The sequence below is a fragment of the Medicago sativa genome, chromosome 4 (assembly GCF_051527215.1).
Source record: "Medicago sativa cultivar Bolivia chromosome 4, Bolivia_mono, whole genome shotgun sequence".
NCBI classification, from domain to species: domain Eukaryota; kingdom Viridiplantae; phylum Streptophyta; class Magnoliopsida; order Fabales; family Fabaceae; genus Medicago; species Medicago sativa.
The window spans coordinates 68,689,106-68,714,809 of NC_140752.1; the positions used below are offsets into that span (position 1 = coordinate 68,689,106).

The 25,704-nt window shown below is 35.7% G+C and overlaps 1 protein-coding gene across 13 annotated transcripts; it reads left to right on the top strand.

The window, feature by feature from the left end:
* The first annotated feature begins 17,268 nt into the window (after nucleotides 1-17,268).
* LOC146931153 (sorbitol dehydrogenase-like) lies at nucleotides 17,269-22,307 on the top strand. Of its 13 annotated transcripts, XR_015006610.1 has the most exons (8): nucleotides 17,274-17,817; nucleotides 18,337-18,461; nucleotides 18,744-18,980; nucleotides 20,367-20,430; nucleotides 20,516-20,626; nucleotides 20,751-20,894; nucleotides 21,157-21,408; nucleotides 21,981-22,307. XR_015006610.1 is itself a non-coding variant. In XM_085702631.1 (5 exons), exons 2-5 carry the CDS (start codon nucleotides 18,459-18,461, stop codon nucleotides 21,193-21,195), a joined length of 393 nt encoding a protein of 130 aa, XP_085558757.1. In that variant the 5' UTR covers nucleotides 17,271-17,817; nucleotides 18,337-18,458; the 3' UTR covers nucleotides 21,196-22,307. The 13 variants fall into 13 exon arrangements, 5 of the variants coding, with proteins under 5 accessions (XP_085558757.1, XP_085558758.1, XP_085558759.1 ...); XR_015006611.1 differs by lacking the exon at nucleotides 20,367-20,430 and having other exon boundaries at nucleotides 17,269-17,817; XR_015006609.1 differs by having other exon boundaries at nucleotides 21,157-22,307.
* The last annotated feature ends 3,397 nt before the right edge of the window (nucleotides 22,308-25,704 follow it).

Consider the following 25,704-nt stretch of genomic DNA (forward strand, 5'->3'; position numbering starts at 1 on the left):
TTATTTCAAAAGGCATAAAGAACATGGATCAAAAGGTCTTTGAGGGTTATAACTTGGCTTGGCTACAAAAGAAATGTCATATGTGGGGCAATTGAAATCAAAAAGCCTAACAATTAGGAACATTCCTTGTATCAACCATTAAATTTCACAACCTTTCCTACCAATCATTACAAACCCTTGGTGCTTAAACATGAAGCACTTTGATCTTGACAACTTATTTTCTTTTTGGATTTTTCTTTCTTTTTCTCTTTTTCTTTTTCTTTTCATGTACACATTGTTTTTCTTTTCTTTTGTATTTACAACAACATGTTGTCTTGATCAAAGATAAATTTACACCATAGTACTTGACATAAGATTTACATCTACCTTCTCTCCCCAACTTGAATCAACAAATACCCTAATTGAATGTTCCTCTACTCTAAGGCAAAAGGGACAAATAACATTGAGATTTTAGGGTTCAACAATTAAAAACATATCAGAGTCCTAAAGTGCGTCAAGAATGAACTGAATTTTGAAAAATTTAAAGGCAACTTCATCAAGCATTGTGCTTATGAATTGACAGTTCATAATTGATGACTCCGATTCATTTGGCTCAAGTGGGTTAGCAAATACTCGCTCTTCTCACAAGGTAGGCTATTTGTGGTCAAGTAAGTTTCACTCAATAACAAAAATGTGCCTTGATCACTTCCATGCCTTCACACAATTTAAAACAATTATTGGATTTAACATAAAACAACCGAGTTAAACAATGAAAGCCGGTCTCCTTGCATATGTACAAACATTTGAGGTTTCCTCACTTTTAGCTAGTACTAAGTGGTTCACAAACAAATAAATTATTATAAAGAACTAAATGAAATGAAATTTGCACAAAGTACTCGTTCCATATTCGAGTAAAAACCTAGAAAAACTGGAAACTTGTACCTTGGCTTTGCGCTATTAATCGTAACTATGAATCAATATCAATCATCTGAGAATTGAAATTTAAGCTTTGGCTATTAAAACCACAAGGTACTTGATCATACAAAAAAATATATATGCTAAACATGAATTTAACTAATCATAATACGAAAATAAATAATACTAAGATAAATAAAAACATCACAATACTAATTAAATTAAATGTGCCAACGAAACACAATACAACATAACACAATACGATTGTACTAATACAAAAATAAACTGAGTCATTAGTGCTAAATCAAAACACAAAAGAAGTAACATTGTTCAAAAAGTATCAAAAGAGAAAGCAAATGAAATATAAGGAAGACAGCAAGAAATGAATGAAAGCTTGATAAAATCACTCTATGAAGAACTGGCTTTCAAGACTTTTCCTCCTCCTTAAGATTGCATATCATCATCCGAGCCATCGTGAGAAGATGTAGCACTCGGTACATTTGCTGGATCATCTCTATCATCATCCTCATCACCACCTATATCTTCTCCCATGGTTGCATTCTCATGCCCTGCAAAGTCTCCAACCCCTCCATATGGACCTGGCATGCCCTCAGGCCAATTAACATAGTTCTGAAAAGCCTGTGGTGTCATGAACTGATCCATCACCTCCTGTGGGTAGCCTACTTGCTGCTGCATGACATACTGAGATTGTTGGAAGTAGGTGTTTGCACGGTTTTGAGCTGTCAGCATATTCCAAGTGTGCATATTGCTTTGATGTTGCCACTGAACGTAGCTAGCAAAATCAAAGGCAGCAGTGGGTTGGAATGGCATGGGTTCTTCCTGTGGAGGAGGTGCCCGAGAAGATGAAGCTTGCTTCCCCTTACCTTTATCTTTCTTAGATTCACCCATGATGAAACGGGTGATGAAAATATCATTGATGGGGTTGCGAATTTTCTCATGAACGGCGGAAGGAAGCTTCATACCGGTATCCTTAATGAGCCCCATGATGAGACCAGGGAAGAATAGGCGGGCTGCTGGCTCACCCTTCCCTTGTAAAGCGACTTTCCTCAATTCCCAAGCAATGGTTCGAGCTATGTCCACTGGTTTGCCATTAAGGATATAGTAAATGAGGGGGCACACTTCCACAACACAATCGGACATGTGGCTACTTGGCATGACATTGTAGAGGATAAACTTTTGGATTATTTTGGCCGGGTTAGTCATGAATTTGTATTGGCAGCGGTGTTCTCTCCCGGCTTCACTCTTGTCATAGTTGAAACCCTCAAGCAAAAGAAATCGTTTGATTTCTTCATGAGTTTCATCAACCTTAAAGTGCCCCAAGTTTTGTTTGGTGTGAAATTCATCATACTCATGGTCATGGGTTAGTTCGAAGGGATTGCCAAGGTATTTGTTGATGGCTGCCCTATCAAATTTAATGGTGTGACCCCGGACAACCGTCTCATACGGAAAGATATCAGTGAGGGGGTTTTCAGGAAGAGCATTGGCGTAAAACTCACGCACAAGCTCAGCATTTAGGTTGGTGATGGGGTTACAAAGTCTATCCCACCCTTGGTCTTTCAAAAGTTTAGCAATTTCCCCATAAGGTCCGTTAGGGCTAATGTTAAACACTCTCTCAGCCCACATGTTTTGGTCGAGCAACTCGACATACCTCTCCTGATGAAAGCGGGATTTAAATCTACCCATATCAAAACTTCGGTTTCGGGAGGGTTGGGGTGCAGAGGCTTCACCCTTCTTTCTCTTTTGAGGATTCTTAGGAGCCATACCTGCAAAACAGCCAGGAAATCCATACACAATACAATATAACAGTCAAAAATCTGTATGGAAACAAATCAGCACAATTGGCATCACTAGAACTTCAAACCAGAACAAAAATTTTCAGGTTCTGAAGCTACTCGCTTCGCGAGCAGCTCTACTCGCAGTGGCGAGTTAGCAGATGAATTTCTGGGTTCAAGATGGACACTCGCCTCGCGAGTGATGAAGCTCGCCACGGCGAGTAACCCAGAATTTTTCAAAATTCCATTCTTTTTTCAACAGTTGTTCAGTTTCATGAATTCTAACCCTAAATAAAGCATTTTCGACCCTGGTAATGACCTAAAGATGAATTGAATCATGCCTTTGTTTTGTAATTCGAATTTATGCCACAAAACCCTAATTTTTATTTTTCAAAATTTACAAAAGGGTTAACCAAAAGATGGTGGTTTAGAGAGAAAAGCAATACGAAATTGTGCATGATTCTGTTTCATCTTAGGCATCTGGGTGCTAAATCAGAACAAAAGTTTCATCAACCTTCAATCTTCTAATCCTAGGGTTTACATGCATTCAAAATTGAAAATAAATCTGAAGCAAGAAGAAATGATTCAAACCTGTTGGAAGATTAAATTGATGCAAGTGCAAAATAAACAGAAAAGAATGAGTGGCCTTGTCTTGACTTTGATTGAAACTTTGAAGATTTAGGGTTAGTGATGGTGTTAGAGAGAAGAATGTGAAATTTTTTGATGAGAGAGAGTGTAAAAACGAAAATGATAAGGGAAAGATAAAAATGGGTGGTTTAAGGAAAATAATGGGGGAGTTAATGTGAGTTAGTGGCCTTGGGATGTGTAACTGCCCAACTGAGCTTACTCGCCTCGCGAGCAACACTACTCGCAGTGGCGAGTGATTTGGTCATTTGACCATTTTGACTACCAGTTTGCTCGCAGTGGCGAGCAGTTTTACTCGCCTCGCGAGTTGTAACAATTTTGAATTTTTGGCTCCTGCTTTGGATGTTTTGATGCATGCACATGACTCTAATAACTAATATGCCTTAAAACGATAAATAGACTTACAAAGTTGGGTTGCCTCCCAACAAGCGCTTGTTTAACGTCGTTAGCTCGACGCCTTTTTCGTTAGGGCGGCCAAAATGAAACGGACAATACATCATCCTTTGTACTCCTTTGCTTTGGGAGGAATTCCATGAACTTTAAGAACAGATGATGTGGAGTCCATGACCTCCTTAACATTGGTTTGAACAAGGTGCAAATTTCATCAATGATTCGATCGATTTCAACCTTGTTCATCTTCTTCCCTCTTGTTACCATTAAATCTTCCTTGATTAGTAACCGTTCCTTTTTCTCAACCACCATTGCTTCTTCAATATCAACAGTTGTAACTACCTCATTGTGAACAACAATTTCTTCAACAATCTCTCCGACTCTCTCTAACATGTTTGGATTATTTTCTTGTTCTCTAAGAGTGGATTGATTGTTGGCTTGGTTATCCATGATTTGTGTAACGCCCGTCTTAATTATTCGATTATTTAAAAATATATTTATATATATGATTTACGTGATTTTCATGATTGATATGTGTGAATTTTATGATTCATGAAGTTGAGTGGGTTACATGATTTATAACTGCATAATGTGGAGTATTTTGTTGTGGTGAAGTTGCTAGGTTGTTATGACTTATTTTATTATTAAATAAAATAAGATTTGACAAATAAAATAAAAATATTAAAAATTGGGCTGTGTGGTGAGATGAGCAATTAGTAGTGATAAGAGTAATTAGGAAAGATAAATAGACAGACATAAGTTAAGAAAAGTAGTACGTACGTTTTTGGAGAAAAAGTCAGAAAGAGAGAAGAACCAAGGAGAGCTGCGATTCTGCTATTATCAGGTAAGGGTGAGACTAATTTTCAATATTATTAAGGGTATAATTCTATAGGATGAATTTAGCATGATTAGGTTAAGTTTTGGTGAGAATTGAGAATTAGGTTTAGGATCAATTTTGATGAATGAATCAAGAACAGATGTTAGATTGATGCAAAATTAGTGTACAGACCTTAGATATGACTTAAGATGATAATTAGATGCTATTTGGATGAAGGAATCATGAATATAGGTGAAAAGTTGTGATTTTTAGGTTTCTGGCCGTACTGACATTCATCGCTCGCACCTGCGAGCAAGAACACTCGCATCTGCGAGCTAGAACCCAGAACTCGCAACTGCGAGCAACACAACTCGCAACTGCGAGTGACCTGTGAGCTCGCAACTGCGAGCAGAATAACTCGCCACTGCGAGTAAATACGTAGGAACCCAGAATGCACACTTTGCTCGCCATTGCGAGTGAAGTTACTCGCAACTGCGAGTTAGGCTGTTAGTTGCCCAAAATTGTCCCGATGCGATCCTTTCGCACGTATAGTCTTGAGCTGACCTTAGAAGTAAGAATGGGGGTGATTTAGAATGTTTCCAGATGTTACAGAAGTCTGTTTATATGACTGAAATGATTAGTAATGTTGCATGGATAATGTTATGATGTTTTTATGATATTATGTTGATGTAATCCATTCCTTAAATGATGTTGAGATATTCCAACACTGTTATATGTTGTAAATCTGTTGCTGTTCATTGCTGCTGACCTTTAATGTCTTGAGATTGCATGAGTCGGTCTATGTTGCAAGAAATTAAGAAGTTGTCCATAATTATGAGTCGTATGAGTCGTTCATGATGTCGTCTAAGTTGCTGGAAGTTTGAGTCCATTGCATACTCATTAAAGTTGGGGGCTTTAGGCCCGGCAGCCTTTGTGCTCATTAAAGTTGGGGGCTTTAGGCCCGGCAGCCTTTGTGCTCATTAAAGTTGGGGGCTTTAGGCCCGGCAGCCTTTGTGCTCATTAAAGTTGGGGGCTTTAGGCCCGGCAGCCTTTGTGCTCACACGTTGAAGAGCCTATTATGCTCATTTGTTGTTGATTGGTACCACATGCATTTGCATATCAAGAAGTTCATGATGTTAAGTTGTCAAGTTGTTGTTGAGTTGATAGAGTTGCATGGTCTAAGATGAGTTGTGTTGTCGAGTTGTTGTTGAGTTGATAGAGTTGCACGGTCAAAGATGAGTTGTGTCGTCAAGCTGAGTGTTAAGTTGATTATGATTGTGATGAAAATTAGTAATGATATTTGATGATTGTATTTGTTATGAAATGAAATATATACTGATTGTTAATTGTTGACATGTTATTAATGTTTAAGTTGTTAAATGCATTTTATTGGATTATATGCTTAATGTATTGACTATGAAATCTCACCCCTTCTGCGTATATGTTGCCTCGACCGTGGGTAATGTGCAGGTAATAAAGATTAGAGGCGTTCATGAGTGGACTCTCAGTTGGTGTCTAGGTGCTCTGATACGTAACGGGATGGGGGCTTGCTTTTACTTCTATTCCTTACGTGTCTCTTTTATGAACTAATTTATGAGATTTTCCAATAAGGCCTGCGTGCCAAGACTTTTAGATGTTGAACTATTTTCCGCTGCAACAATTTTAAGATTTTCATGATGTTGAATTGAAAAGATAATTATTATTATCCGTTTTATGATTTAAATGAAGTATGTGACATTCCGTTGTGATCAAAATACTCTGATTTTAAATGAAATTTTTATGTTGGGAAAACGGGGTGTTACAATTGGTATCAGAGCAGGTCGGTCCGTCCGGCCAAGTAGTGAGTCGAGTTGTGTCCTTAGCAGTTGGAATACCACTATTATGATATTCTAAACGTTGTGTGTTGTGCAGAGAAGAGACCTGGAGGCTGCGAATCTTATTTGCTATAAGAGGACTAGAATGGCTGGAAGAAATGATGCTGCGATTGCTGCTGCTTTGGAAGCTGTAGCCCAAGCTGTGGGACAACATCCAAATGCTGGTGCTGGTGCGAATGCGGATGTGAGGATGTTGGAGACCTTTCTGAGAAATCATCCTCCTACCTTCAAAGGAAGGTACGACCCTGATGGAGCACAGACGTGGCTCAAGGAGGTTGAGAGAATTTTCAGAGTTATGCAATGTACTGACGATCAGAAGGTGCGTTTTGGAACGCATATGCTGGCTGAGGAAGCTGATGACTGGTGGGTGAGCCTCCAACCTACCCTAGAGCAGGATGATGCAGTTATTACTTGGGTTGTGTTCAAGAGAGAATTCCTAAACAGATACTTTCCTGAGGATGTTCGCGGGAGAAAAGAGATCGAGTTCCTTGAGCTAAAGCAAGGAAACATGTCGGTGACAGAGTATGCAGCAAAGTTTGTGGAGCTGGCTCAGTTCTATCCACACTACACGGGGGACAATGCTGAGTTCTCCAAGTGTATCAAGTTTGAGAATGGTTTGCGTGCTGATATTAAGCGAGCCATTGGTTACCAACAGATCCGTGACTTTTCTGCTTTGGTGAGCAGATGCAGAATCTATGAAGATGACAGCAAAGCTCATTATAAGATTATGAGTGAGAAGAGGGGTAAGGGCCAACAAGTCGCCCAAAGCCTTACAGTGCTCCTGCTGACAAGGGAAAAGGAAGAGCTAATGATGAGAGGAGGTCTAATAAGAAGGATGCTGGTGCTGAGGTTGTTTGTTACACTTGTGGCGAGAAAGGCCATAAGAGTACTGCTTGTACTAAGGATATTAAACGGTGCTTTCGTTGTGGCAGTAAAGGACATACACTTGCAGAGTGTAAGCATGCGGACATTGTGTGTTTTAATTGCAAAGAAGAGGGTCATATTGGGTCTCAGTGTACGAATCCGAAGAAGACTCAGACTAGAGGGAAAGTGTTTGCTTTGACTGGTACTCAGACTGAAAATGAGGATCGTTTGATCAGAGGTACTTGTTATATTAACAATACTCCTTTAGTTGCTATTATTGATACTGGTGCTACACATTGTTTTGTTGCTTTTGATTGTGCTTCTAAGTTGGGTCTTGCTGTGTCTGATATGAGTGGAGAAATGGTCGTCGAAACTCCAGCTAAGGGTTCGATGACTACTTCTCTTGTTTGCTTACGATGTCCTTTGTCTATGTTTGATCGTGAATTTGAGATTGATTTAGTTTGTCTGCCTCTGAGTGGAATGGATGTAATTCTTGGTATGAACTGGTTAGAGTACAACCATGTTCTCATTAACTGTTTTAGTAAAACGGTGCGTTTCTCTTCTGCCGAAGAGGAAAGTGGAGCAGAATTTTTGTCTACTAAGCAGCTGAAGCAATTAGAACGTGATGGGATCTTGATGTTTTCCTTGATGGCATCCTTATCATTGGAGAATCAAGCAGTGATTGATAAGTTGCAAGTGGTGTGTGATTTTCCTGAAGTTTTCCCTGATGAAATCCCTGATGTACCACCGGAAAGAGAAGTTGAATTTTCTATTGACCTTGTTCCGGGAACGAAGCCTGTGTCTATGACACCTTACCGTATGTCAGCTTCTGAGTTGGCTGAGTTGAAGAAACAGTTGGAGGATTTGCTAGAGAAGAAGTTCATTAGACCGAGTGTTTCACCTTGGGGAGCGCCGGTATTGTTGGTTAAGAAGAAAGATGGAAGTATGAGGTTGTGCATTGATTATCGACAACTGAATAAAGTGACTATAAAGAATAGATATCCACTTCCTAGAATTGATGATTTGATGGACCAGCTGGTGGGTGCACGTGTGTTCAGCAAGATTGATTTAAGGTCGGGTTATCATCAGATTAAAGTAAAAGATGAAGATATGCAGAAGACGGCCTTTAGGACGCGATATGGTCATTATGAATATAAGGTGATGCCTTTTGGTGTGAGTAATGCGCCTGGCGTGTTTATGGAGTATATGAATCGCATTTTCCATGCATTTTTGGATCGCTTTGTGGTTGTGTTCATCGATGATATTTTGATTTACTCTAAGACAGAAGAAGAACATGCAGAACATTTGAAAATCGTTCTGCAAGTGCTGAAGGAGAAGAAGTTGTATGCTAAATTGTCTAAGTGTGAATTCTGGTTGAACGAGGTAAGTTTTCTGGGCCATGTTATTTCTAGTAGTGGTATTGCGGTTGATCCATCTAAAGTTGAAGCAGTATCACAATGGGAGACTCCTAGGTCAGTTACAGAGATTAGAAGCTTTTTGGGTTTGGCAGGATACTATCGGAGATTTATAGAAGGATTTTCTAAGTTGGCACTTCCGTTAACACAGTTGACGTGTAAAGGTAAAACCTTTGTGTGGGATGTTCATTGTGAGAACAGTTTTAATGAATTGAAGAAGCGTTTGACGACGGCTCCAGTTTTGATTTTGCCAAAACCTGATGAACCTTTTGCAGTGTATTGTGATGCGTCCAAATTGGGCTTAGGCGGTGTACTTATGCAAGATGGTAAAGTTGTTGCTTATGCATCAAGACAGTTGAGAACTCATGAACGAAACTATCCTACTCATGACCTTGAGTTAGCTGCAGTCGTATTTGTCCTTAAGATTTGGAGACATTATTTGTATGGTTCGAGATTTGAGGTGTTTAGTGATCACAAGAGCTTGAAGTATTTGTTTGATCAGAAAGAATTGAATATGAGACAGCGGCGGTGGCTCGAATTGTTGAAAGATTATGACTTTAGCTTGAATTACCATCCGGGTAAAGCTAACGTTGTTGCGGATGCCTTAAGTAGGAAGAGTTTACATATGTCTGCTATGATGGTGAATGAATTTGAATTACTTGAACAATTTAGAGATATGAGCTTAGTTTGTGAAATGTCGTCTCGGAGCGTTAAGTTAGGAATGCTGAAAATTGATAACGATTTCTTGGAAAGTATTAGAGATGCACAGAAGGTTGATGTTAAGTTTGTGGACTTGTTGGTTGCTAGTAATCAAACTGAAGATGGTGACTTTAAAGTCGATGATCAAGGTGTGTTGAGGTTCCGAGGTAGGATTTGTATTCCAGACAATGATGAGATAAAAAGGATGATTCTGGAAGAGAGTCATAGGAGTAGCTTGAGCATTCATCCGGGAGCTACAAAGATGTATCATGATTTAAAGAAGCTGTTTTGGTGGTCAGGATTGAAACGTGATGTGGCACAATTTGTGTACTCTTGTTTGATTTGTCAGAAGTCGAAGGTAGAGCATCAGAAACCTGCTGGGTTGATGACACCGTTAGATGTACCAGAATGGAAATGGGATAGTATATCCATGGATTTTGTGACAAGTTTGCCGAATACTCCTAAGGGAAATGACGCTATTTGGGTGATTGTTGACAGATTGACGAAGTCGGCACATTTCCTTCCGATTAATATTAGTTTTCCTGTGGCTCAGTTGGCAGAGATTTATATTCGAGACATAGTGAAATTGCATGGTGTTCCTTCAAGCATCGTGTCAGATAGAGATCCACGATTTACTTCTAGATTTTGGAAGAGTTTGCAAGAGGCTTTAGGTTCTAAGTTGAGATTGAGTTCGGCTTATCATCCTCAGACAGATGGTCAGTCGGAAAGAACGATTCAGTCACTTGAGGATTTGTTGAGAGTATGTGTGCTTGAGCAAGGTGGAACTTGGGATAGTCATCTTCCGTTGATAGAGTTCACTTATAACAATAGCTATCATTCCAGTATTGGGATGGCACCTTTCGAGGCTTTGTATGGTCGGAGGTGTAGGACTCCGTTGTGTTGGTTTGAGACAGGTGAAAGTGTGGTTCTAGGACCAGAAATTGTTCAACAGACTACCGAGAAGGTGAAAATGATTCAAGAGAAGATGAAAGCGTCGCAGAGTCGACAGAAGAGTTACCATGATAAGCGTAAAAAAGACCTAGAGTTTCAAGAGGGAGACCATGTGTTCTTGAGAGTTACTCCAACGACCGGTGTTGGTCGTGCATTGAAGTCAAAGAAGTTGACTCCAAAGTTTATTGGTCCTTATCAGATATCTGAGAGAATTGGCACGGTGGCTTACAGAGTTGGCTTACCACCGCATTTATCAAATTTGCATGATGTATTCCATGTGTCGCAATTGAGGAAGTATGTTCCAGACCCGTCCCATGTGATTCAGAGTGATGATGTGCAAGTTAGAGACAACCTTACGGTGGAGACCTTACCCTTGAGGATTGATGATCGCAAGATGAAGACGTTGAGAGGCAAGGAGATACCTCTAGTGAGAGTTGTTTGGAGTGGAACGACTGGTGAAAGCCTGACATGGGAGCTAGAGAGTAAGATGATGGAGTCTTATCCAGAGTTGTTTGCTTGAGGTAAATTTTCGAGGACGAAAATTCTATAAGTTGGGGAGAGTTGTAACGCCCGTCTTAATTATTCGATTATTTAAAAATATATTTATATATATGATTTACGTGATTTTCATGATTGATATGTGTGAATTTTATGATTCATGAAGTTGAGTGGGTTACATGATTTATAACTGCATAATGTGGAGTATTTTGTTGTGGTGAAGTTGCTAGGTTGTTATGACTTATTTTATTATTAAATAAAATAAGATTTGACAAATAAAATAAAAATATTAAAAATTGGGCTGTGTGGTGAGATGAGCAATTAGTAGTGATAAGAGTAATTAGGAAAGATAAATAGACAGACATAAGTTAAGAAAAGTAGTACGTACGTTTTTGGAGAAAAAGTCAGAAAGAGAGAAGAACCAAGGAGAGCTGCGATTCTGCTATTATCAGGTAAGGGTGAGACTAATTTTCAATATTATTAAGGGTATAATTCTATAGGATGAATTTAGCATGATTAGGTTAAGTTTTGGTGAGAATTGAGAATTAGGTTTAGGATCAATTTTGATGAATGAATCAAGAACAGATGTTAGATTGATGCAAAATTAGTGTACAGACCTTAGATATGACTTAAGATGATAATTAGATGCTATTTGGATGAAGGAATCATGAATATAGGTGAAAAGTTGTGATTTTTAGGTTTCTGGCCGTACTGACATTCATCGCTCGCACCTGCGAGCAAGAACACTCGCATCTGCGAGCTAGAACCCAGAACTCGCAACTGCGAGCAACACAACTCGCAACTGCGAGTGACCTGTGAGCTCGCAACTGCGAGCAGAATAACTCGCCACTGCGAGTAAATACGTAGGAACCCAGAATGCACACTTTGCTCGCCATTGCGAGTGAAGTTACTCGCAACTGCGAGTTAGGCTGTTAGTTGCCCAAAATTGTCCCGATGCGATCCTTTCGCACGTATAGTCTTGAGCTGACCTTAGAAGTAAGAATGGGGGTGATTTAGAATGTTTCCAGATGTTACAGAAGTCTGTTTATATGACTGAAATGATTAGTAATGTTGCATGGATAATGTTATGATGTTTTTATGATATTATGTTGATGTAATCCATTCCTTAAATGATGTTGAGATATTCCAACACTGTTATATGTTGTAAATCTGTTGCTGTTCATTGCTGCTGACCTTTAATGTCTTGAGATTGCATGAGTCGGTCTATGTTGCAAGAAATTAAGAAGTTGTCCATAATTATGAGTCGTATGAGTCGTTCATGATGTCGTCTAAGTTGCTGGAAGTTTGAGTCCATTGCATACTCATTAAAGTTGGGGGCTTTAGGCCCGGCAGCCTTTGTGCTCATTAAAGTTGGGGGCTTTAGGCCCGGCAGCCTTTGTGCTCATTAAAGTTGGGGGCTTTAGGCCCGGCAGCCTTTGTGCTCATTAAAGTTGGGGGCTTTAGGCCCGGCAGCCTTTGTGCTCACACGTTGAAGAGCCTATTATGCTCATTTGTTGTTGATTGGTACCACATGCATTTGCATATCAAGAAGTTCATGATGTTAAGTTGTCAAGTTGTTGTTGAGTTGATAGAGTTGCATGGTCTAAGATGAGTTGTGTTGTCGAGTTGTTGTTGAGTTGATAGAGTTGCACGGTCAAAGATGAGTTGTGTCGTCAAGCTGAGTGTTAAGTTGATTATGATTGTGATGAAAATTAGTAATGATATTTGATGATTGTATTTGTTATGAAATGAAATATATACTGATTGTTAATTGTTGACATGTTATTAATGTTTAAGTTGTTAAATGCATTTTATTGGATTATATGCTTAATGTATTGACTATGAAATCTCACCCCTTCTGCGTATATGTTGCCTCGACCGTGGGTAATGTGCAGGTAATAAAGATTAGAGGCGTTCATGAGTGGACTCTCAGTTGGTGTCTAGGTGCTCTGATACGTAACGGGATGGGGGCTTGCTTTTACTTCTATTCCTTACGTGTCTCTTTTATGAACTAATTTATGAGATTTTCCAATAAGGCCTGCGTGCCAAGACTTTTAGATGTTGAACTATTTTCCGCTGCAACAATTTTAAGATTTTCATGATGTTGAATTGAAAAGATAATTATTATTATCCGTTTTATGATTTAAATGAAGTATGTGACATTCCGTTGTGATCAAAATACTCTGATTTTAAATGAAATTTTTATGTTGGGAAAACGGGGTGTTACAATTTGTGCTTGAATTAACCCAATTTGAAGTGATAAAGTCTTCAATCTTTGGTTGGTATCTTGCATGTTTATCATGGATTGTTGCATGAAGGTATTCAAAGTATTTTCTATCACCTTGTATCTCTCATCTTCATAAGAATGTTGCTGATACTGCGGATAGGATTCATACTCGGGTGGAGTATAGAAGTTGAAGTAACCATGATCAGCCATGATTTTGGCTAGGTGGTGATCCTAAAACGGAAACAACTTACAAGAAACTTTTCTTTGTTTATCAACAAGAGGTTAGTACAAACAACTATCAAGAAATGAAAACTATTTACGGATATGTACGAATGCTTAAAATGATAAATCAATCGTTCTATCTATAATAACTAAACACCATTCCCCGGCAACGGCGCCATTTTGATGAAGTTATATTTTGCATCAAACAAGATAAGTATTTGTGTATCGTCTCCACAGGGAATAGTGCGTTATCAATGACAGTTTAACATTGATTATCATTCAAAGTATTAAGAGTACTTGTTTGTTTGAATTGAAATGTAACTAACTAAACTAATTGCAAATAGTAAAAGATGAGATAAATAAGGATTGAAACTTGTTAGGAGTAGCGTTCCTTAACCAAGCGTCACACGTAACCTAATGATCCATACGAATTCTAGCTTTGTAAACAACATTATCACAATCAATTCTAAACTACCCTTCGTGTCCAAAGTGATATAATTATTTCTAAGTTATCGTTTAAACATTCGTGTCCAAATTCCTTAAACGATAACAAAGTCGATCGGATAACCTAATCGACCGTGTCCAGCCTGGTTAAGTTATACGAAAGCATTTAGCTCTTGATTATGGTGATTATCGCAAGATTAACAAAGATGTCAAGTAAGTTAACCTAAGATATATTGCTATTCTAGCTCAAGATTCAAGAGTTTGTGTCCAAATCATCTTTGAATCTCATTGAAAGCATTAACACAAGAATAACAACAATATTGAATATAAATTGCTAGAACCATATATTGCAAGATAAAAAGGATTACATGTTTAGCAAGATCAAGTACCTCTCATCCCAACAAAGGGTATTTAGCTACTCATCATCATGGAAGCCATGCAAGGATGGATTGAAAAGGAAGGATTCATTACACTTGTGATGTCTCAACAAAGTATTAAGATCCAACTTCCAAAACCAATCTTACTCAATGAAGAACTACCTTACTTCTCCCTATGAAAATATCTAAACTAAAACCTAAGAGAAGCTAAGAAAATATCAAGCTAAGATATGATAAGATATTTACAAAGAATAGCAAGTGGGCTATTTATAGAATTCCCACTATGCTTGAGCTCGCCTCGCGAGCAGACTTACTCGCCATGGCGAGTGCTGTTTCCTGCACCGTTAAGATTCTGCCACGTCACCCTGGGAGGGTCAAACCGCCCTTACTCGCAACGGCGAGTAGCTCTGCTCGCCTCGCGAGCAAGGGGGTGCTCAGGGCTTTGTGGCTTGATTTGAAGCTCGCCACTGCGAGCTGCTGTGCTCGCCTCGCGAGCAGTGTAGTGCTTGCGGCCTTTTGCTCTTTTCTTGGCTTTTTCATGCTTGCTTAGTGTCTTGAGGTTAAATCCTGCACAATTGGGTAAAGTAAGGCAATTAAAGCGTAATAAGGCAATTATCACTTTTATCTCGGCTTTTCCTTAAATTTCTTGCAAAACAAGTAACAAAAGTGCTTAAAATATAACATGAAAATATCACTTCCTAGCACTTATCAGAAATGCAAAAGCAATAAATTAATATATCTTAGCACCTCACTTAATCACTTGAAATTTGGTCTGTGAAGCCATTTAATGACAATCACGTTGTTGATTAGCTGACTTGGCAGAGCCGATTGGTTATGTGGCTTGCTGACTCATCAAGAAATGATGACTTGGTGAAGATGAAATGCAAAAGCAATAAATTAATATATCTTAGCACCTCACTTAATCACTTGAAATTTGGTCTGTGAAGCCATTTAATGACAATCACGTTGTTGATTAGCTGACTTGGCAGAGCCGATTGGTTATGTGGCTTGCTGACTCATCAAGAAATGATGACTTGGTGAAGATGAAATGCAAAAGCAATAAATTAATATATCTTAGCACCTCACTTAATCACTTGAAATTTGGTCTGTGAAGCCATTTAATGACAATCACGTTGTTGATTAGCTGACTTGGCAGAGCCGATTGGTTATGTGGCTTGCTGACTCATCAAAAGATGGTGTGAATGGATCAAAATTTCCCTAAGGGACACAAACAAACTTGAAACGACTATTATACCCCTTCTTTCCTCTTCATTCTCTTCCACCGCCACCAACTTCATGCATCAATTAACCCAACAACATTAGTAACATATATTAGTATCACATGATCTTCTACCCAATGATAAACCATATTCTTCAACCTTAAATTGGGTTTCTCTCAAATTTCTCCTCATTTGCTTCTCAGCCTCAATACTCCTCAAACCATCACCATTTTCGATAACAAGAAGCTTCTCAACGACGACAGAGGATGAAGCCTAGTCACTGGTGCGACTGTCGAAAAATCAAAGATCTGATAAAAGCATTATGTTCTATATGCTAGACAAGATAATACATTTTGGAAATTGTTTCTTTGTTCTCTTTACAATTGGGATAAAAGTAATATGATTATTCAGAAAAACAAATTCCCAAATTTGTCGAATCTGAAATTTTCATAACTCTAATCACAATGAAGAATAAGATCACAATGTTTCAAAAGAAGTTTTCGATAATGCCCTCAATTCCTTTCTTCTCAACTATCTGGTAATCGATTTTGGGATTAGGGTTTTTGGAGAGGCAAAATCGAATTCGATACTTGGAAGGTGAGAGAGGAAGAACGCTATGAAGAAATCAAAGTTGTGTCAAGCAATCTTCCTCTTAACACAAAATTGAAGGTGGGAGAGGAAGACGAAGAAGAAACACTTAACAACGATATATATATATATATATATATATATATATATATATATATATATATATATAGAGAGAGAGAGAGAGAGAGAGAGAGAGAGAGAATGAAGTTGATACTGTCTCCTTAGAGGAAGACGCCTTGTCGAGTGGAAGAACCGAAGAAGAATGTATTTTAAAATAAGAAAGGACTTAAGGGCATTATGATATTTTCACTTGAGCCGGAAAGAACCAGGGAAAATTTCGTCTGTTCACCCTACACTTTGATGACTTAGCCATCAGTTTGCCAATGGATCAATACCTAGTCAGCTAATGAGTGACGTGACTGCCATTAAATTGCTTCAAGGACCAAATGTCAATTGATTAATATTTGCATGTCAGATTTGAAAGGATTAGCAAATTCAGGGACCAAAACACGACCCCTATTTACAGAGACTAAATGTATAAATAAGCCTTATCAATAATAACAATCATAGATCCTCTTGTCACTATTATAAGCAAAAATTCACCTTTTAAGTTGATTAAATAAGAAATCTATGTAGTCTATATTATAAACCACATACACCATTTATTCAATAAATTTAAAAAGTGAATTTTTGCTTATAATAGTGATCGGCAGGTGTACATTACTTTTTTAAGAAACTAAAATAGATCATCGAAATTACAATCAATCATATATTATAGGTGACTTATTGTTTTTGTGAATTATGATTTGAGTTCCCTGTCTGTCAGTACTAAAATTGACATAATATTTGTATAATACATTTACATTATTATACTTGTTATTTACTCCCTCCAGTCACATTTATAACCAATTATTCCTTTTCAAATTTATTAAATAATTGATGTATCAGAACAATATTATAGTCCAAATATATCAATTGTTCAATGAATATGAAAAGCAATATTTGTTTATAATATGACCGGAGGGAGTATTATTCTAGAGACCTTTATTTGGTATTACAATAAATAAATAAAATATCTTTTAATACATGTAGTGTTTTATCTTTATTTTATGCCATCCAGTAATTTACTTATCTACTAACTTATTCTAAACAAAACAAGGCCTTGGTAATTACATTTTTGCCCTCATTTTGGGTACTTTAGGGGCATTCAGGCAATTTCCTTATTGGTGCATTTTCTTTAGTGCCACCTCATTGTTTCCACTAACTATTTATTTAATATAAAAATGTTTTTTAAGGAAGGATAAACTGGTAATTTTACCTAAGGATTATATATATATATATGTCAAACCACATTTTTTCTCTCATTTTCTCTACTCTTCCTCTCTCTCTAGAAATCAGATTCTATTCCTTCTCTGTAAACATCTCACGCCTTCCCTCCTTCTTCCACCCCAATCCATCAGCATGCAAGCTTCAAATCTTGATCCTTGGAACAATTTAATCCTTATGCAGGATTAAAATTCTTCTTTCCTTTCCTCTTTTCCCTCCTAGCTGAACTCAACCACAAGCTCTCAAGTTTTGAACTGTTGCCATCAGATTGTTTATAGAGTAGCAATTAAGTTGTTGTGCTGATTATGACTTGAATTGATGATTAGAAGTAAGAAACAAGGAAGAATGAGGCTAGGGTTTGGTTGTTCTGCTGCTGGAAGAGTGGGTAGGTATGTGTGAATATTTATCCATTGTGGTTTGGTTTGGAAATAGAAACAAGAAATTTGCAGAAAAAGGATTACTGAAAGTTTGGGTCAATGCTGGATTTTGGAGAGTTGAGTAGAGAAATTGAAGTTTTGCAGAAGGCAGAAACTATGAGCTGGAGATACGCTTAATCTGATTCAGAAGGTTATGGTAAGTTCTCTATTAAACTTGAATTTGATTAGATAGAGAAGGATTTGTTAGTTGGTTATGGTATAATTTTAAGAAATGTTGGTTAAAATTCGTATAGACCTACTGTCAGAAAAACGGTCATAAATACTTGTGCTGGCATCGTTTTTGAGTGAAAATTGAACCATTGGAAAATAGACAAAATTTAACACGAAATAGGCTCTGGAAGAACTTAATTATGTTATTCTATGACTGAGAAAATTGAGTTAGAAGTTTGAGCTGCTTAAGTAAAAATCTGAAGTGTTGTTGTTGGAATGTTCTGTCATATCTCTCTGTTCATGCACCAGTTTGAAATGTGACTTATACCATTAGAAAGAAGACATAAATTAACTTGAAATAGGCTTTGGAATTGCTTAATTCAATTATGTTATGATGGAGAAAACTGAGTTACAAGTTTCAGTTGTTGAATAAAAAATCTGCTCTATTGTGGTTGGAATGTTCATGTTAAAATATTCGGTTCACTGCCTGGATTGAAATTACAAGGACTGAAGCATATGTCTGAAGCTATGGTTTTAAGAGCAAGAGAAGAGAAGAGGGCTGAAGGGATAGCAATGGCAAGAGCTTTGAATTGGAGCATAATCTATTGAGAGTGTTTAGAATAAGTCATGGTGAGTTCGTGGCGCTTTCGTTTTTTGTTGTTGGTTGGTGATTTTGATATTTTGTTTTCATGATTTTAGGGTTTTTGCATGTTTCTGTTACATCTGATTTCAATATTCAATGAGAAAAAAAAGATACATTTAGATTTGATGAGTTTTAATGATTTTTTTCTCCAAATGGTTTCCTACATAATTTGCAATTTTGATTCAAGGGCTATATCCTGCATTTATCTTTGTTCTATAATCTATTTAGTAAAAAGTATCGTCTTTTATTGATTAGTTTATTACTTTCAGACACTAAGATGTGCAGATTTTATAGTTAAGGAACCAATGGTTATTGGTCATGAGTGTGCTGGGATCATTGAAGAAGTTGGTGGTCAGATAAAGACTTTGGTGACAGGTGACCGTGTGACAATCGAGCCTGGGATCAGTTGTTGGCGTTGTCATAATTGCAAACTTGGTCGATATAATCTATGCCTTGATATGAAGTTTTTTGCTACTCCACCAGTTCATGGCTCACTCGCTAATCAGGTCTGTTGAAAGAATCCATAAATGCTCAAAGTATAGTTCTTTGTTATGTCCAATTCGAAGTACAAAAATCTAAAAATATGAATTTCAATGTTGCAAGTAGTGGCTATAGCATATTGAAATTTGAAAAATGACATTGCAGCCGTAGTTGTGTTATAGCGCTTTAGTGTAGTGGAATTTGAACACATTTCTATTTTCTTTCGTGTATTTTAACTTTTCTGCTCTCTCTACAAGTTGAATCCGAAACTAGATTCCTGTGGTAGAACATAAAAAAATTAGGTTGTTTTGCATGATTAGAAATTCCCCCAAATGAATGCATTGATTTTTTTATTGTTATTACTTGATTTTCTATGTTTCTATATGTTTTTTTGTTGGACTGAAATGACAAGAATTGCTCAAAGTATAATATGTGGGAAAGTGCTGAAAATTTGTGTAGAAATGCATTTGATTGAATTTGGCAAGGATGTTAAAGTTAATATTATTAGCGAATAATACTGTTATATCATTGTATCATAGTAATAATGTCTTAGATTAAGAAAGTATATGTAGAATCAATTGAGTTAGTTAAAGAGAGAATAGATTGAAAATTCTGCAATTTGCAGCTTGGCTACCCTGTTAGTAAATTGATCATACATTTTTATACATAGATCATTTGAGAGTGAAACTTGAACCTTTGTAAAGTAGACAAAAATACCTACAGAATAGGCTCAAGAATCGTTGAATTTCATTGAGTAAAGTATGAGAAATTCATGTTGTAAGTTGAGTAAAAGTTTATACCCTGTTTCTGTACCTGTACATGTTCTTTAGGAAAACTGTACAAATTGGAGAATTAAACACCAAAACTAAAATTATATTTATAATCTTGGCATTCTAAGCTTTCCAAGGAATGTTCGTTTAGTCAATTCGGACGTCGTTTGATATTTTAATTAAATTGACAAAGTTGAAATCTGTCTACTAACAAAACTGAATTTTTGGATTGGTTTTGTAGAATTGTACGCACGTATGATGTTTGATGAAATGCTAATACTTTAACACAGATAGTTTTTTGGCATAATTAATGACATAGAAAATTGATTGCCTGTTTAGTTATATCATTTGTACATGTATGTTTAGTAACTAAGCTAGCTGGTAATTAATTATTTATCTGTTGTATGTATAACTTCATAAACATTTATATTTTTAGTGCATCCTTTTATGTTTAGTAACTAAGCTAGCTGGTAATTAATGGCAAATAGTGCATTGTGTTCTATGAAAATTTATCATTGCATATTACTTACCATAAGGGAGAGGAACTTTTCTAATGGCATCTTCAGGATCTGAATCTTCTGATCTCTGAGTGATTGATAATCATTTAGCGTTACCAAATTCATTATGCATATTGTTGCGCAGGAGATTATGTTTGAACCAAATGTCATGTGTGAGCCTCTTGACAAGAAATTAACATTTGAAGAAAGTGAGATTTAGTACATACCCAGTTGGTGCACACTAAGTTACAGTATAATTGGCTTTTTTATTGATTTCTTTTTCCATGAATGCAGTTATAAAATGGTGATATTATAGCCTTTCAAAAAGCTTCTACTAAGGTTAATGAGAAACATTTTGACTATCCTCATGTGCCTTCATACTTGGAATATGTGCACAATCGCTAGGTATTTTCTTTTTGATGTTTAATTAAAGGCAATTAGTTTCATCGAACATGATGAGAATCGCCAGGTATTATTTTTGTGTTTGTAAAATTGACTAAAATTGGTGATGCATGAATTGTTTACCAAGAACCCTGGTCATGAAGTCTACTCCGGCTCTACTGTAAAGCAAGGAGAACTCGAGGCTATTGTAATTTCTACTGGTGTGCACATCTTCTTTGGTAAGGCTGCTCATTTGGTCGACAACACTAACCAAATTGGTCATTTCCAAAAGGTACTTAACTCTTACTCTTCTGACTTCAATAATGTTGCAAAATTTGTTCATTAATATATGCTGATCACTACTAAAAAAGGTTGAATTAATGACGAAAAATTAGTACATAAGTGTATTTTGCTTAATATATCAAAAAAGTTGGATCGACGTCGAAATGTGATTCTAATGTTTCTTTAATATGATTTTTCTTTTGCTTATTTTTGTTGCACTTTTAGTACTAAACTGCAATTTTATGTCCATGGCTATGATCATGTGTTGACAGCCATCGGTAACTTCTGCATTTGCTCAATTGCTTTGGTAATGATCATCGAGATTGTTGTCATGTATCCTATTCAGTGCCGCAAGTATAGGAGTGGAATTGACAATCTATTGGTGCTTCTGATTGGAGGAATTCCTATTGCAATGCCAACAGTTTTGTCAGTTACAATGGCTACTGGTTCACATAGGTTGTCTCAGCAAGGTGCTATCACAAAGAGAATGATAGCCATTGAGGAAATGAAATGTCAGATATCTGGTCTGTTACTTTCTGCAAGTTGCACACTTCAGCTGGCTTTTTCATATATATCTGTGTTAACAATCTCTCTTCTATAGTAAACCTTTCATTTTGCTTTATGCTTTCCTGAAGAAGTGCTTCTAGGTCTACATTGATGGTTTTTTCTTTCAAAGCAATTTCTTCCAGTATTGAAGTAATTTGAACAATATTATAACAGTTTCTTACAATTATTTATCGTGTCTTTTTGCAACTACCATCCAATGATTCCTTCTAGGTTTTATAAATATGATTCATGAATATTTTCTGTCGAAAGTAATTCAACAGAAAAGAAGAAACGTAGTTGGTATAACTTGCTTGGGCAATAGTTTGTCCTTGATTCATAACCCAGATAAGGTCAAGGCAAATGCTTTCAATTTGAAAATTTAACTTCAATAGCACTCAATTCATAGAAGCATGGCTCTCATAAGATATTGGCATAGTCGTCATTTCTGTTGTTTATTTTGACTTGAATTTGTGGCTTATATCTTTGATGGCATCATTCGGTTATGTTTGAAGATGAACCTGAGACCATTACATGATTTTTTCTGTTGCAGAGTGGAAACTGTTATGAATAGATGAGGGAAATATGGCGTTGAGCAGTAGGATACTGGTTTTGTGCCTGCTCATGCACTCTATAGAACAATGAAGACTACAGAACTCATGTTTAAAGGGAATGCTACGTTCATTTTGTCGATAATATGAAACTAATATTTCAATTCCTCCTCTGCTTAGTATTTTCCAAATGAGGCGTCAAGAACAATTTTGTTGGTTTAATGGTTTCAGTTAATATTATGTAAATTATAATGTTGTTTTCTCAAAATGTAATATGCTCTTCTAATGCATCAAGATTTTATGATTAAATGGCGGGTATTTACTAAAAAGATGCAACTATTATCCGCAATTTGATCACTTTTTCCTTGGAACGAAATTTCTATAAAATCTGCAAATTTAACCCGTGCGAAGCACGGGTTTGTAACTAGTTTATTTTATTAAAATGAAATGCAATTCTCCTTTAATTATGTCAGTGATTGACATACTCTATCAATGCGAGACATGACTTGACATGATCATTATTATAGAGAAAATAGTTGAATATTTGTATAAATACTTTTAAAACTCTTTTGGACTGATAATTCAACTACCATTTCTCTATCAAGTGAGAGATTCCTACATGTCTCTATACTCCACTCCCTCCGTCCCGGAATAACTGACCCATTTTCTAAAAAAAAAGTGTCCCAAAATAACTGACCCATTTCAATTTTCAATACAACTTTCATCATTCCCAATACAATATAACACTAAATAATACTACTTTTATCATTCCCAATACAATATAGGTTTAAATGTGTGTTTAGTCCCTGCACTTTTACCATATTTTGGTATTAGTCCCTACACTTTTTTTTGTTTGGTTTAAGTCCTTGCAGTTTGTATAAAATTTGTTATTGGTCCTTCTGTTAGTCTAAGGTTAAAAAAAGGTTAAAACTAACAGAATGCCACGTGGCCCAATTATGTCACGCCACGTGGCACACTAAAAGACAAATTTATTAAAGTGTTAGGTTCCTTGTTTTTAATATGGGTCAATATTATTTGTTTTATTAATTTATATTTTATTATTGAAAATTAAAACAGAAAGAATTGAAAAACGTCCATGTACAGGACATGTGCAGAAAAGGGGAAAATTGAAATTTAGGGTGTCAATTCAACCCCAAATTGAAATTGAAGTTGTAACCAAATATGAAATTTATCATACAATTTTACATCTATATTGATTCCCATCTTTTACTCAATTCTTGTTTCTCGTTTTCACAATTCCTGTTTCTCCTTTTGATTTTTCTTCATTAACGCTACCAAAGGTTGTCTTATTATGTTGTAGTAATACTGTAAGGGTGGATTTCTTTAAGAAATTGGAGTTCAGTGTTATTGGATTATGATTTAAGATAGGAGAAGATGAAATTGGAGTTGGTGTTGATGGATTATGATTTACAAGTGAAGAAGAAGGTGAACTTAAAGTTGGGTGTTGATGGAGTTTGGAGAAGAAGTGGACATATGTTAATGGGGGACGGTGGTGAAGGTGAATGGAAGAAGATGTCTCACAACCTAATCTGTCAGTGTAGAGGATTTTTTAATTAAATTTTCTTAAATATTAATTTATATAATATTGACAATAAAACTAATTAAAAAATAATTGTTTTATTTTCCTTCAAAAAAAAATTGTTTTATTTAACTTAATTTAATTTGAGTAATTTGTCTTTTAGTGTGCCACGTGGCGTGACATAATTGGGCCACGTGGCATTCCGTTAGTTTTAACTTTTTTTTTAACCTTAGACTAACAGAAGGACCAATAACAAATTTTTTACAAACTGCAAGGACTTAAACCAAATAAAAAAAAATGCAGGGATTAATACCAAAATATGGTAAAAGCGTGGGGACTAATTACACATTTAAGCCTACAATATATTCCACTTTCCCCTTTATTTATACATTTTTCTTAATCTGTGTGAAAAACCAAAGTAGGTCAATTATACCGGGACGGAATCAAAGTAGGTCAATTATACCGGGACGGAGGTAGTATCATGTATTCTCTCTCTCTCTCTCTCTCTCTCTCTATATATATATATATATATATATATATATATATAGACACACACACACATCCATTGTTTATAAGGAAGAAAATATATTTTCTTTCAAAAAAAGGAAGAAAATATCTTTATTTTTTCAAACTAAGGAATTTTTTTTTTTTTTGTATTGAAACATTACCAAATAAACGTTTCCAAAAATAATAGTAGTAAATTCTTGCAAAAAAAAATAATAGTAGTAGTAATATTTTGATAAATGTGTATTTTGAAATATGTTATTCATTAAAAAAAATTGGACATGTATTGAAACACAAATGCACTAATATATTTTAATTTCTTTACATCTTTAAAGTTGTTCTTTTATCAACCAAAACTTTAAAATATTACACATGCGTTTATCCTTTACTTTAATAATTTCCTTAAAATTGTTCAATAATTTTTAAGTTAGTTTTGTTTAAAAATAAAAAAAAACAAAGTATTTTCTTTTGTACATTTTTTTAATAAAACCCAAATCCATAGCATTTTTTTATGAAACTTTTTCTAATAATCTTTTTTGGTGATAAAAGTAATAATAATCTTCTATACTTATATAAAGAGAATACATGAATTTGGGCAAGTTTATTTTAATCTTATAATAATAACAACAGTAATAATTAAAACCTGTGTATAAAGGAAATATAAATGTTTTGTGTTTTTTTTTTCTTTCAATTTTATCCTTTATACAAATTATTTTATTTTCTATATAATTCTTTTTTATTTAATTAAATAATAAAAAATATCAAATATATATAGCTTTACATAAAAAGATATTAATTTTTTGTGTAATATTTTTCTTCCATTTTCAATCTACACTTATTTCATACTTTTTCATTATTTTATACTTCCATACAAATCAAATAACTCAATTTTTAATATAATCAGGTAATGTTTTTATCATTAAAAGAAAGATGGACATGTTAGTCTCCATCTTGATGATGATGATGATAATAATAATAATAAATCTCCACAATAATAATCATAATAATAATAATCAGAATATTAAACTTTGAAATGGAAACCCCATTAGAGCAAGGTACGGTGGTTTGCTTCGTCACCCCTTCAGGATTTGGATCTCACGTTTCTCATGACTCCTTTCAAAATTTTCTAAAATTCTTCATGTTGAGCTTTATGTCATTATCAGGGACTCTTGTTGTCTAGACATATGCACCACCATGAAGTTATTTGTTTCACCGACTCTCTACATTGCATTGTTCTTCTTCAAGATCAAACTCCAAAATTTCACAAATTTGCTACATTGATCAAAGGCATAAAAAAACTTCTACATCAAAATTTGGCATGTCCGCATCGTCCACACTCTCTGAGAAGAAAATAATTGTACTCATTTTCATGCTAAGCTATGCGCTTCTTCCAACATTGGTCTCATGGTCCATCAAACTCCTCTGGTGGTTAGTCTCTTTGACCTCCTCAACTCGGATTCTATGCCTATTTCCATATAGTGTAGTTTTTTCTTTTCTTATTTTTAACCTTTTGTCCTTTAGCTTTGTAAACAAAGAAAGACCTTCAAATGGAAAGAAAACTTGAAATTTTTACTTTCCTTTTTTACTTTTTGTCCATTAGCTTTGTAAAAAAAAAAAAAAAAACCCTTCATATGGAAAGAAAATCTCAAAATTTTAATACTAATTAATAAAAGCAATTATTC

Excerpts from the sequence above, each read along its gene's own strand:
- LOC146931153 (XM_085702630.1), top strand. Across the intron at positions 18,981-20,750 it reads ATGGCTCACTCGCTAATCAG|AACCCTGGTCATGAAGTCTA; the intron begins GTCTGTTGAAAG and ends TTGTTTACCAAG. Across the intron at positions 20,895-21,156 it reads AAATTGGTCATTTCCAAAAG|CCATCGGTAACTTCTGCATT; the intron begins GTACTTAACTCT and ends ATGTGTTGACAG.